At 47.5% G+C, this 13,594-nt stretch overlaps 1 protein-coding gene across 1 annotated transcript in view; it reads left to right on the forward strand.

Moving 5' to 3' along the window:
- LOC119180349 (transmembrane protein 114) overlaps positions 1-13,594 on the forward strand; it is a 144,389-nt gene that overhangs the window by 120,642 nt on the left and 10,153 nt on the right. The window contains exon 3 of the mRNA XM_037431536.2: positions 11,091-11,228. Within this exon, the coding sequence (XP_037287433.1) occupies positions 11,091-11,228 (138 nt within the window). The remainder of the gene's footprint in view (positions 1-11,090; positions 11,229-13,594) is intronic.

The raw sequence follows: 13,594 nt of genomic DNA on the forward strand, positions 1-13,594 counted from the left end.
CGAAAACAGCTTTCTTCCCTCTCTTTCCCTCTCGTTTTTCAGAGTTCACGTGGGTGTGTAACGTAAAAGTCCCTCAACGTATTCCAAACGTCGACCCCCAACTCCCACCTCGCCGTTTCCGTCACGGTCGCCATTAGGCTTAGTTCGAGATCTCGGTATCGAGACCCACAGCATCCGTAAACTCGATACGCCTTCCGTTTCCTTCCTCTTCCATTGCGTTGTTGCTTTTTAATCCGCAAAAGCGAAGATGGGTTTTTCCCGGCCGCTTCTATATTTCGCGCACGTGCGCCGGCATATACAATAAACCCTGGGTATGCGCATGCGCAGAGTTCAACTGCGGGATTGGATCTTTCGGAGCGTGTCTCGGCCATCATCGCTGGCCCGTAACGTGCGGCCGGAGATTATACACGCGCCGCATACGGTGGCAGCCCGACGCTAGGGGGCAGCACAGATGGAGGATGTGTGCGTATCGTATACGGCAAACTACTTCTTTTCAGGATCGCCTGATGCGCGCCATTTTTTTTTTTTCATTTTCCTCGTCCTAGGTCGTTTTTTTTTCACTTCTCGCTCTTTTTTTTTTTTTTTGAAGAAATTGTCGAGAGTTCGAGAAGTGAACGAGTACACAAGAACGAGCGAACTCATAATATTAAAAAAAAAAACATCGTATGCGGAGAAGCTAACACCCCCTTTCACGTGACTGTGTGAGAGGCTGGAAGACGACGCGACGTTTGTATTTGTTTGTTTGTTTTCGTTACAGGTGTGGTTTTCCGTCCGTAAATAGATTACACGCATCGCGGAACAGCTGGAGGATCATGACGAGGGCACACTTCGACGCGAGGAAGCAACCACCCAAAAAAAGATTACAAATAAAGAAATGTACGCACGTTCGCGATACAGAAAACTTCCTTAACGACATTCATGGCGATTTGTTCTCAGGCGCGCGCGCGCCGGCCTTAACTGATAATGACGTATCGGTCGCCTGGTCCACCTGTATACGTGACTCCAGCAATTCATGCGGCACCTAGCGGCAATATAGAGAAGCTGCGTACTGAAGTCTAAACAGTCCAAGTGCCAGTCGTATGCGGTATAGAAGCACGGTAGGATGGTGCAGCCCGTGAAAAAATAAACGAACGACCAAGCAGATTTCTTCTTTCCAGGTGAGGCATCAGTGTTAACTTGTTGACTCGAACCTATTAAATGCCCATTGTATCCAGTGACTAAATGCCGCTGCGGCGCCCGAAGTATGCAAACGAATTTCGCAGAGACGCGGCGCGCCGTGTGCATTACACACACAACGCGACCACTTCAAGAACGCCACTCGCGCTTGCGGGACCACTGGTGCCGACTAAAATAAGATGCTCCGCGTCAACAACCAGCTCCCTTTCTACGAAGCAGCACGAACTGCAATCACACTGCAGAAAACTCACTATTTGTGTTAGCGACAGACGACAGAGGACGGGGTGACCTCCGTGAATCCGCCATGCTGCTACTCCGCAGTGCCATCTCATGTTCATTTGAGTTGCGAATACGTGCGCGTCACAATTCTGGACTACGACACGGCGAGCAAAGAAGGCACAAAGATGGAGTTCCTTGCGAGGTGCCAGCCTCTGTCCGTGTAACGAATACCGCTTCGCAACTCGGGTTGTACGGTTTACGAGCGTCCGGATGCATCAGTATACGTCTCTCCATACATCACCGCCATGCACTTACCGGATCTTTCCTCCCAGACTTGTTGGAGGAAAGCTTTAAGGAAAATGTGACATACATTTTGGACTCATTATGTCAGCTTGGAGTGGTTATAATGTGGCGTCTTCTGCAAGCTGCGTGTCACGTGCGGTTTTCGTTTCTTTTTTCTGTTATTTTCTTTTGTTATTGTGTTAACCCGCGATGCACTCAAATCCGTGCCGGTTGCATCGATGGTATGTTAGTGCACATCTTTTTTTTTTTTGCGGTTAACTCATAAGGCGGAAACTGTGGAAAATCGGCGATGCGAAGCTCGCTCAAAACTAGCGTCTCCTGTTATGCTCGTTTCCACCGGTATGGTGCCGGAAATACACATTGGGTTCGAAATACGCCCGCTAAATGTAAACAGCAGTATTCGTCGTACTATATATATGGGCGTAAGTAAAAACCAGCGTCGCCGCGGTGGTCTAGTGGCTAAGGCACTCGGCTGCTGACCCGCAGGGCGCGGGTTCGAATCCCGGCTGCGGCGGCTGCATTTCCGATGGAGGCGGAAATGTTGTAGGCCCGTGTGCTCAGATTTGGGTGCACGTTAAAGAACCCCAGGTGGTCTAAATTTCCGGAGCCCTCCACTACGGCGTCTCTCATAATCATATCGTGGTTTTGGGACGTTAAACCCCACATATCAATCAGTAAAAACCAGCGCCATGTCCTTACACCTCGGAACAGACTCGACGAACAATCATCATTAAAACACATTGTGTCCATCTTACGCAATGAACTTGCGAAGGATCCAGTTTGATCCATTGTGCGATTCTAATCAGGTAATACGACAATATTCTGTCACTCGTGCCAGGAAGATAACGTTGTGTAGAATCTTTTTTTCTCGTTTTCCTTATTTTTCGCACTTGTATTGAAATCGCGTGGGACATGTTATCAAAGGATGCATACACAGCTATCATATATATATATATATATATATATATATATATATATATATATATATATATATATATATATATATATATATATATATGGTGACTCCGCTCACTATATATACATATATATATTATTCAGTGGGAAAGTTCAGTGGGTCTGGTACGTATAAGAAAAGAAGCTGGTACACGTACGAGAAAGCAAGCAGTTTCTTTATAGTTTCTTTGTATATTTTGTATATCTGACGAAGGCCGTGCCACGGCCGAAACATAAATATATAAAGAAACTGCTTGCTTTCTCGTACGTGTACCGGCTTCTTATATATATATATATATATATATATATATATATATATATATATATATATATATATATATATATATATATATATATATATATATATGAACTGGGAATGCCCCGCCAAAGTGGTCTAGTGGCTAAAGTACTCGGCTGCTGACCCGCAGGTCGCGGGATTGAATCCCGGCTGCGGCGGCTACATTTCCAATGTAGGCGTAAATGCTGTAGGCCCGTGTGCTCAGATATGGGTGCACGTTAAAGAACCCCGGGTAGTCGAAATTTCCGGAGCCCTCCACTACGGCGTCTCTCATAATCATAGAGTGGTTTTGGGACGTTAAACCCCACGAATCAATTAGTACTATTATACATTCAGTTATGGGATATTTTGTGTGTTTAGAACAATTTGTTCCCCGACTTAGAGATCTGTGTACTCTATGGCAGAGTAGTGAAGCATGTTTAGAAAAATGTTAAACGATGTAGAGTAGGCTGTACTCTACCACTGGAGGGCATTGCGCTGTCCCAATGTCAACAAGCAGTTGCCTCGAAGACAAACGGCGACGACCAAACGTAATATCACAGCATCAGAGCACTAAGCTGTGTGTTTACAAAGAGGCAGTTAACGTACGATTTGGAGTAGGGTCTTGGTACCCCACTATACATGGGAGCGCCGAAAGCCGTCCCATGGGCCCAAGGAGGTTTATTAACACTATGTACAGAGCATAAATTGTGTCCGACGAATCAGTACTCGGGAATACATTCGCATTTCCACAGTTTTACATCACATCATCACAACACAAGAACAAACAATATCAATATGCTTAGAAATACAAAAAGGGGGTGGGGAGGTTTGACGATTCATAGTACTTGGTATACTCTACTATGGGAGAGCAAAAAGCCGTCTCACAGAGCATGCAGAAATCACTCAATCAAGCATTTTTCGTCTGCTTTGTTTAGAAAAAAGAGTTATTGCTACTAACGTCAATAACACTCAACAGAACATTTCGTTCTTTGACATACTCTAACGATGATGACAAAACAGAATCAAACACCTACAAAATTGCTCATAAAATTCGTCTCGGTGGTTTGTAATGCGAGTCTCTTACATTTTCGCACAGCACAGTTGAATGACCAAGGTACAGCGGGAATATTTTTGCGTGTGCAAACAAAATCATTTAAGACAACATTCTGGTTTCTCAGCGTGCTTATTTTCATCCTGCGGCAGCGTTGATTCTCTAGGTCAATTTTGATGAAGCGGAAGTCTGCATTACAAAAACCAGGTGTGAGTTCAAATTAATTTGAGTTTGTGATAAGAATACACCGACCGAGAAAAAGTCACCGCTTTTTCGAATGAATGAATGCATTCGAAAAGTAAACCATGAGCTTTAGAATAGCGCACCGCAAGCCCTTGCGGTGCGGTCGTAGTCACTGCGCATGCGTCGTAACGCGAGCAGCCGTTCGCGGCCCGCCCGCAAAAAAATAAAAAATAGCGGGCGCGTGTGCGGTCCGCAAACGCTGGTTTCGAGGCTACAGTGTCGCTGCGATCGTGCGTTGCGGTTTGAAGGAGGGCAAACGCTATTCTAAAACTTATATGACGCCGCTATGCCCGCAACGCTCGCAAACGTTATTCTAAAACTCCCTAACGATGAGGAGGGGGCGAAGTACCGGAGGGTCATAGGGTAACCGTGAAGGGTCACTTGAGCATGCAAATGAATGACGACACGTGCGTACAGTATATACAATGTTGATTTATCGGTCGTATAGGATGCGGCGATGGCGTAGTGGTTAGAGCAGATGCGGCGATGGCGTAGTGGTTAGAGCATCCGCCTCGCATGCAAGAGGTCCGTGGTTCAAATCCCGGTACCGCGCGGTTCCCAACCGGATTAAAAAAAAAATCCGCGTGTTGATGGAACTGCATTAAGAGGCCTGGGGTGCGGCCTCACCGGCAAACACCGCCGAGAACGCACTCCCTCACCAGAGAAGGATTGGCCACCCTGGTGCAGTATCTGGCCACTACCTCCCACATGCTTACGTCAAATATGATATTGATGAGGAGACTTCGTGTATATAAAAAATCGTTCACGATTTAGATTACTATGTGCTCTACGGTGGGAGAGCCCCCAGCTCGAGCAGGTTGACTACGATTTTGACTAAACTTTTTACCCCCAGAGCAAACCAAGCACACACTGCGATCGTCATCGCCGGCAAACTGTCGCTGCGGCACACGCAATGGCGCTGCTCCGAGACTGTCAGTTTTGAATGTTGACGATTTTCGTCAAGTTGTTGTCAAACCACAGGCGATCGCATATACCCCTTCAGATGTGCCCGAAACTCCGGTGAATGAAATCGCTCTTGAATCGAGCATTGGCGCCACCAACCTCAGGTAGCGAACGCTTCGGGCCGTTCCACGCGCTTTCCGCACAGCCGCAACGCACGCGCTGGGACTCTTGCCGCATGCAAGCGAGGGCCAAACACGTAGAGTTTCCTTATATGCACTAGATGGAACTCTGGCGCTAGTGTATGAGGGTGCTGCGACGCACGGTACTTCAGCGAGCATGGGAATGATGGGTAGTACACGGATTTGTCCAACCTTCGTACTTCTGGCCTGCTTTTGGCTCCGTGTGTGTTCGTGTGGCTTGGAACTGTTTTCCCACAAAACAAAAAAAAAATCAGCAAATGTTCAGCGGTTGCGCTTAACCACCTTATTCTTTTAGGCTTACCTTTCCAATTCGGGCCACGACGTTCCAAAGGGTTGAAAGTTTCTTTCAGAACAAAACCGAAACAGAGCAATCAACGAAGCCGCAAGTACGATTCGCCGCCCGCAAGTATATACGAAGACCAGGCCAATGTGTGTACTACCCATCATTCTCATGGTCGCTGAACGATCGCAGCGACAGAGTCCCCTCTAGTTAATTTGAGGAAACTCTATGGACAAACAAGCCAATTGGCGACGCTCTTTCAATCTCCGTTTGGGTGCGGCAGGTGTGCCGGCACGTGCGTTGCGGCTGTGCGGGAAGCGCGTGTAACGGCCCTTCCGGCGTTTTGCCGCCGCTTCCCGCACTCTCGCCGCCTCCGGGTCCGCTAGCACACCGTTTATAGAACTTGTTCAATAAACGTTGCGCTATAGCCGACGTCGCCGTGCTGCTGCAGCTTCGCGCGCCCTAGACTGCGGGTCCTCTTGTCTGCGACGCCGTGCTGCTGCAACTTCGCGAACCCCCAGCCCCGGGTCTGCTTGCCGGCGTTGCCGCTTTGATGCAGGTTCTCGCGCCTTTACACTCCGGAGTCGGCGTCACCGTGCTGCAGCAGCCAGCCGTTGGAATGTGGGCATTCGGGCTGCGGCTAGCCCGGAACCCCTCAAGAAAGAGGCGGAGACAGACCAGGAACCATTTTCACTGTGTCGAACCCGCTACCAGCGGCTGGTAACCACGTGCCACGAGTGTACCTGCGATCGTCGTTCTCCTCTTGCAGCCACGATCGGCACTCTCGTGGCACCCGCTTTCAGCGCGTGCAAATCAGAACTACGGACAACTCACGGACAAGGGCCGACCCTGAGGTGCTTCGCCCCTAAAAGAAAGCTGTCGACCTTTAAGCGATTCTTATGCAAATGCACGAGGAAGCCTGCGAGTTTTTAAACCTACCAAGTAGGTTTTCAGGGGACGAAGCAGCTGGGCGACGATGCTCGGCCGTCCACGATCTCCGGTGGATGTCACGGGAAGATGCGTAAATGTGTAACACACACAAAAAAGTTTACAAAATACACTAATATCAATTTCAATTGTGGCAGAACAATATAAAATATCTAGAAGCACAAACGCTTTATAGGAGTCGGCGACTTCAACGTATACTATAGACATTATGGACTTTAGGACCTAACTTAGTCTTCTGTCACTTCATGTCACTCAACGTACATTATACGGGATAACGCTCCAGTAAAGTGAGGTTACTCACCCGTACTTCGCCCACGTGTCATGATTCACTTCGTCGAGATGTGTGGATTATTTTGTTTCGATGCACACACGCGACGCCATTTTGGCAAGGGAGATGCGGTCACGGAGAGGCGGGCGGTTCTAATGGAACGATTTGCGCACATGCAAGACTTCGCGTACACCGTGCGCCACGGTTGCGGAAGCGAGCTCCGCTTCAGCGAGGTCGGCTCCGTCGTCTACCGTCCGTGCACCACCGAAATCGAGAATGACGCTTGCAGTGTCGCCTAGCTGCTTCGTCACGGATTTTGTTTTCGTTGGTCCAGGGTTTAATGACATAGAGGGCTGTGGGTGTAATACATACGGTAGCCGCCTTGTCATATAGGTGAGCACTCCGGTACGCGATTTTTTTTTTACATCCGGTCTCGGCGCTGACCGGTTCTCACCGGTTAATGCGATGACACGCGCGCAGCAGTGGAATCGCTACAAGCGTTGCCGTGCGATATAGTTGCGTTGTGGTAGACCGTCTCTGTTGTGGCTTATGCGACACGGCGAAGCATAACGACGACGGCTACTTCGACTGTCCAGAGAGCGCCGCGGAAATAGTACGTAATCGTCTTGGTACAGAAGCGCCAAGTACACGCGTGGGACAAATGCGGGTGGGCGGGTAATGGTTTTTTGTTTGGCCCCGGGTGAACTCGTCCGCAAAAAAGGCTAAGCTTCCTTTACACCTCACACACCCCTCCAGCCTTCCGGAATGCGAATCTTAGGTCGGTTCGGTTACCCGTATGTATCTACATGTGTACAGTTGGCTAAATGATTAACTATCGTGCATGAGTGGCAGTTTTTGTTTCTGTGTATTTTTTTGACCGAATTAAGTTTCAAAAAAAGGTGATGACAAGTGTATGCTCACAGAACACACGTCCACGAAGCATTTTTTTGTAACTTCGTTCCATAATATGAAGCTCACAGACAAAACAGTGGCCGCTGTGCACAATAGTTGAAGTTCTGGCCTGATGTGACGTGTGAGCTCATGGAATGTACGAAGCGTAAATTTTTGGTCATTCATAAACAACGAGTTTCACACATTTAGGGCCGTCTAGCAGTCCCAGTTTGCTGTACGTACTGTCGTTGTCGGCAAGTTACTATTTTTAGACCGCAATACCCTTATTTCCCACTGTAATCAATCATGTGAAAGCGACACTAAAAAGCAATGGTCTGATTTGCATTGATAAACTGTTCTCTGAGAATTCTAATGCCATAAGTTTCAGCAACATAAGTTCAGTATTACCGTACATAATTGTGGAAGTTTTGTTTAAATTTTGCGCTCAAATGTCCGCGCGCGGTGACGAAAATTAATTTCAACATGTATTTGTCGTTCTTTTTTATTCGCAATGTTGGCTCGATGAAATTTTCTGAAACTTCGTATGCTAGGTGGTGAAGATAGTGGGACTGCGTGATTTTCGCTCAGCTTCGTCTGAAGACAAAGCCACCGCTGCAGACCACACGAGTACCCGAAAAGAACGAGGCTTACGCAAATCAATAAGCTATCCATCACTCCCATCCTGTCCGAAGCGCCATTCGTTGCAACTCCCACAGACACCAGCGCCAGATTTCGCCCTTCGTAAACTATCATGAAACATATCGATGCACGCCACCGGAATCGAAGTCGAAGGGCAACACTTGTGTACCTTCGATGAGAGGGTAAAAAAAAAAAGGCGAAATTCGTTCTGCGTGACTCGGCAGCGGCGGCGGCGGGAGGGAGCAACGTTAGGAGAGAGGGAGGGATGCGAGATGTACGTTTTAGATAACGCGCGTATACGCTGTGAGAAACAATTCGCGCGTGCGCAGTGCGAATTTTCTTTTTTTTTTCTCCCATCGGCCCACCACCACCGTTCTCCCATCGCCATCGCGCGCACTACAAGTCCACCTATCAAGCGAATGGAGTACCTGTACAACAACGCGAACATCGTGGCCTCGTAGAGAAACGAAAATACAGGAGCAAGTGATGAGCTGCGTTGTATGCATATGCTACACCATGGAGAACGCAGCAGGGAGCACAAGCGGCACGCAGTCTACATGCAAAGCGAAAAAAAAAGACAATGCAATCCGTTCTCCGTTCTCGCTTTTTTATTTATATACATTTCTTTCTCGCTTGCTTCGTCCCTTTGTGTTCACACTAGTTGCATGCGGCGCGGATGTTAAAGAAGTTGCACGTCACGCCACGGTGCAGCCGCAATTCTGCCGGAACGCCCGCTTGCTAACCTTGACTGCATTAAGCTCGGATTCTCTTAATCCCAGTTGCCTGCACGAACCTATTACAGCAAGAGCACGGCGCAATCAGTTCCTTATGGTACACCGAATAGCACTCGTTTTACGTGGCGCGCACACCCTGCTGCAAGATAAAGTGAAACACTCAATGTAAAAAAATTCCGCCATATCCACGAAGTGAATGATGATGAGTGGGCGAAGCTCCGGAGGTAAACCTGGTAAACCATGAATCCTCTGTACATTTTGCCCACTCGATTTTATTATACGCTCCCCCTAGCGTACGTCGCCGCACTAAATCGAACGATTGCCTTCAACCAATGACACGCGCCATATGTCACATCATTCCTATTTTATAAGATCTCGCGTCTTTCATCAACTACAAGTACCGCTTTCTAGTTTATAACATCTTGCATCTTTTCATCATCAGCTACAAGTACCACCATCTAGTAAACACTACAAGAACTAAACGAGAGGTGGCTACATACAGGAGACGGTACCGCCCTCTAGTGAACACTGCAAGAACTAAACTAGAGGTGGCTACATACAGGGGACGCACAGCCCACGCCCTAAGGAGCTTCGCCCCTAAAAGATGACATTGGTGATTGATATGTGAGGTTTAACGTCCCAAAAAATCACCATATAATTATGAAAGACGCCGTAGTGGAGGGCTCCAGAAATTTCGACCACCTGGGTGTTCTTTAACGTGCACCCAAATCTGAGCACACGGGCCTACAACATTTGAGATGACATAGGTACACGCCCACAATTCACGCACATTTGTTAACCCGTTCAGCGCTAAACATGTACACTGTCGCCCTTTATCAAAGAAAACACGTGATCCTACGCTCTGCGGTGGCTGCCTACAGGACCATCGCCAACCGACTGGAAAAGAAGAGACGTCGGCCTTTGGCGTCATCTATTGGCAAAGAAAATAACGAGTTACGACCGCTGGACAAGCGCTGCGAGATATTGCAGGCAGCCGTTGTAGAGAGCTGGTCATGCGATCGCGTGTTCCCTTTCATAAAGAACCACAGTGTACGTAATGAAGCCTATAGCATCAACCGCTCAACGAAAGCGTAACAAAGCACAACGATATCCCAAATAATGTCCCGAGAATCTCCTAATCACAGTCGCATGTCTTGAACTGCGACTGAAAATATCTTGCTTCGCAAGCAGCACTAATGATGACATCGCAAAATCAATAAGGCCACCTAGTGCTGAGCCAATGTCATGTCACTGATCTATAGAATTTGTTTTTTGAATTAATTTCAGGTCACCGGCTCTTCGATTATTTGATGTTATTAAAAGTGATTTAACGATGTTTTCTTCTAGTAGCAACGTGTACAGCTAATCGAGTATGATTTTGTATAAACAAGTTATCGTTTTTTTGTAATTGTGCCTTCCCTGCTAAACATCTGTGTGTATTTCATGTTATGATAGACCATATCCTTTTTATTGCTACAATCTTGTTTGTCTTGAACACTTGTGCTAGTTTGATGTAAACCCACTGGAATATTTAACTGCAGAGTTTGTTTATTTTTGTTGCGGTTCCGGTTGCTATGTGTATACGTTGTGTTTTCCTTTTTTTTTCATAATGTAAAGAGCTTCATTTTCTACAGCCTGTCCTGTATAGGCGTCAAAATATCCACAGTTTTCAATAAATAAATGATTAAATAAATAAATAAAGAAGTAACTAGCTAACTAACTAATCTGTGGGGTTTAACGTCCTAAAACCACGCTATGATTCTGAGAGACGCCGTATAGTGGAGGGCTACGGAAATTTGGACTACCTGGGGTTCTTTAACGTGCGCTCACATCGCACAGCAGAAGGGCCTCAACCACTTTGCCTATGCATTTCTTGGAATCACGGTGCGTTATTAAGAAATCATTGCGAATGAATTCAAGCAGCGCCGTGTATCGTCGCATCCGTTGTGCCGACGCGTACACATACTCACCCGCCTGTTTCGTTTCTTCCGGGTGACGCAGACATGGCCCGCTCCGTGGTGGCGCTGTTCATCATCTCGTTCTTCTTCGCCTTCCTCTCCTTCTTCACGGGCATCGCCGGCTGCTGGAAGAGGTCAAACAGCAACATCATCGCCACCGGTCTGCTGCAGATACTCGCAGGTGAGGCTGACGTCCCCCCCCAAAAACAAATATCCCCACCACCACCACCACCACTCTACTGTGTGGTGAGGTTTTAGCCCCCTCGCCATAAATGTGCAGCCAGCGAGGATCAGGCAAGCACAATTTTCGGCTACTGCAATTTTACTTTTTTTGCGTCTACGCCACCGCCCTGGTGGGACGAGGGTTAGAGGGCGGTGAGAGAGAGAGAGAAAGAAAGAGATAGAGAAGAAAGACAGGGAGGTTGACTAAGCTTGGCTCGGTTGGCTACACTACTGGAGGGCGGTGGCTCACTTGAGAGATGGTGCCCCAGCTCGCATGTTCTGCTTGCACATAAATGCACAGTAATAGGGCACTCCTTTTTTTTTACTATACGTTCTTATATATCAATACGGATAAGAGCCAGTAGTCAGTTCCAACCAATATCACCCGCTGCCGGTGTGCTGTGAATACAAAGCATCCTGATATTCGCTAGAACTGAGTACTGTCTCCTATCCGTTTTTACATAAATAATCCAGTAAAACAGACGCACGCCACCTACTGTATACATTTGACTCCTTGCGTTATAAGGACTTTATAAACTGCAACTATTACCCTTAAGAAATTTCTTCGCCAGATATTCTCTTTAGCTTTACGATGAAGTAATCACTTTAAGTTTGCGATGGAGTAATCAACGAATCAAATTATCGATTGATCACGACTGTGTCGATGTAGACGTTCCTATATAAAGTGCATAAGGCACCCAAGCCCACATTTTCTCGTATTTATCTTTTAGGGGCAAAGCTCCTTATGGCGTGGCTTGTGCGTCCCTCGTAGTACGTAACCACCAGTGGCGCATACCCGAAATAGCAGTCCTTACAATGTCTGCTGCATGGGGGCACTTGTATATGATGAATACATGATGAAAAGATGTGAGATGGCTGTGCTTGGAGTTTTCTCTAGACATATGGACGGACGAACGGACGGATGCACCAAGGATCACACAGATAGGCGGACGCAAGAACGAATGGACAGACAGACTGACGAACGCTGCGCCCCACCAATCATCATTCACTCCGTGGATATGCTGTGATTGTTTTTTTATTACTGACACACCTCCGTTTTCTTTTCTTTTTTTTTTCTACAATCACGGCGTGCAAGCCATAAAGAACTGGGTCGGCAGCACAGATATTTCATTCGTTCACGGACAAGCGAAATCGCGTAGCTCGGGCGTCCCTCGGTGTGCCCGTATATACGGAACACGTTTCACAATTCGGCGCGCATTTCACCCCAAAAGACCTTCGCCACACACACACACCGCCCATATACGCAGACGCAAGTAAAATAAGAGCGTTGCGTAAACAATCGCGTGGTTGCGCATATACACACGTACACTTTATAATCTAATACAAGACACACAAACGCGGCGTTTCGGTATCGGATTTTCATTCGTCTTGCGTCGGCCTTGTATTATGCCTCACCCAGTCATGGCACCCTTTGGCAGCGCGCACTTTGGCAAACGCTGTAAGCTGTAAGGTATGTGTGTTGTTGTGTGCACTGTATATAGGTATATACGCGTTGTGTGTTTTGTGTTTAGTTTGTGATATGTTTTTGCACAATGTGTGTTCCTGCGATGCACAGAAATACGGAGACCAGCTGCTTTGCGGCTTGAAGCGCATATATCGAGCCTACTGGTAACGCGGGTGGCTCATATTGACTTCGAAGACTTTGTAAGGAATCGATTCAGATCGTCTCGCGCTCGTTCGTGGAATACGCGTTGCTATGCCATGCACGCCTCTCTCTCTCTCTCTCTGTCACATTTTTACCGGCGTGTTACGCGCATAACTGCACTGCTTTACGCAAGCCTCGCCAGAATGTCTGGGAACTTTACCGATTCATTACGGCGAAGGCTTTCGATGCCTTACCAGACATAAAAAAACTGACCATCAATGCCGGCGTCAACAAGGGTGACGCAAAATGAATGAATGAAATGAACTTTATTGGGACCAGGCTCTTTGTACTACAGCCCTAAGGTGGTTGGCGTCCTCAGTCTAGGTAGCCATGGTTCCCTGCCACAGCTCGAGCCCGGTTCACCAACCTTAGCTGGTCGGCAGGGTCTTGCGTCACCAGCAAAGCCTCCCACTGGTCTTCTAATGCTTCCTCTTTATCCGTTTCTTTATCTTCGTTTGCACTTCGCGGTGATGACAATGGTATGATCCGATTGTTGCGACACTCCAGCACCATGTGGCGCAGAGTGTTGCGCGTGTCTGGAAGGCAAAACTTACAGTCCCGCCCGAACGTTCCTGGATACATAGCGTGCATCAATGTTACGCGCGGGAAAGTTCCGGTTTGTAGTCTTCGCATGATTGCGTCAAAACAAGACGTCATGA

The sequence above is a fragment of the Rhipicephalus microplus genome, chromosome 7, assembly GCF_043290135.1.
Source record: "Rhipicephalus microplus isolate Deutch F79 chromosome 7, USDA_Rmic, whole genome shotgun sequence".
NCBI classification, from domain to species: domain Eukaryota; kingdom Metazoa; phylum Arthropoda; class Arachnida; order Ixodida; family Ixodidae; genus Rhipicephalus; species Rhipicephalus microplus.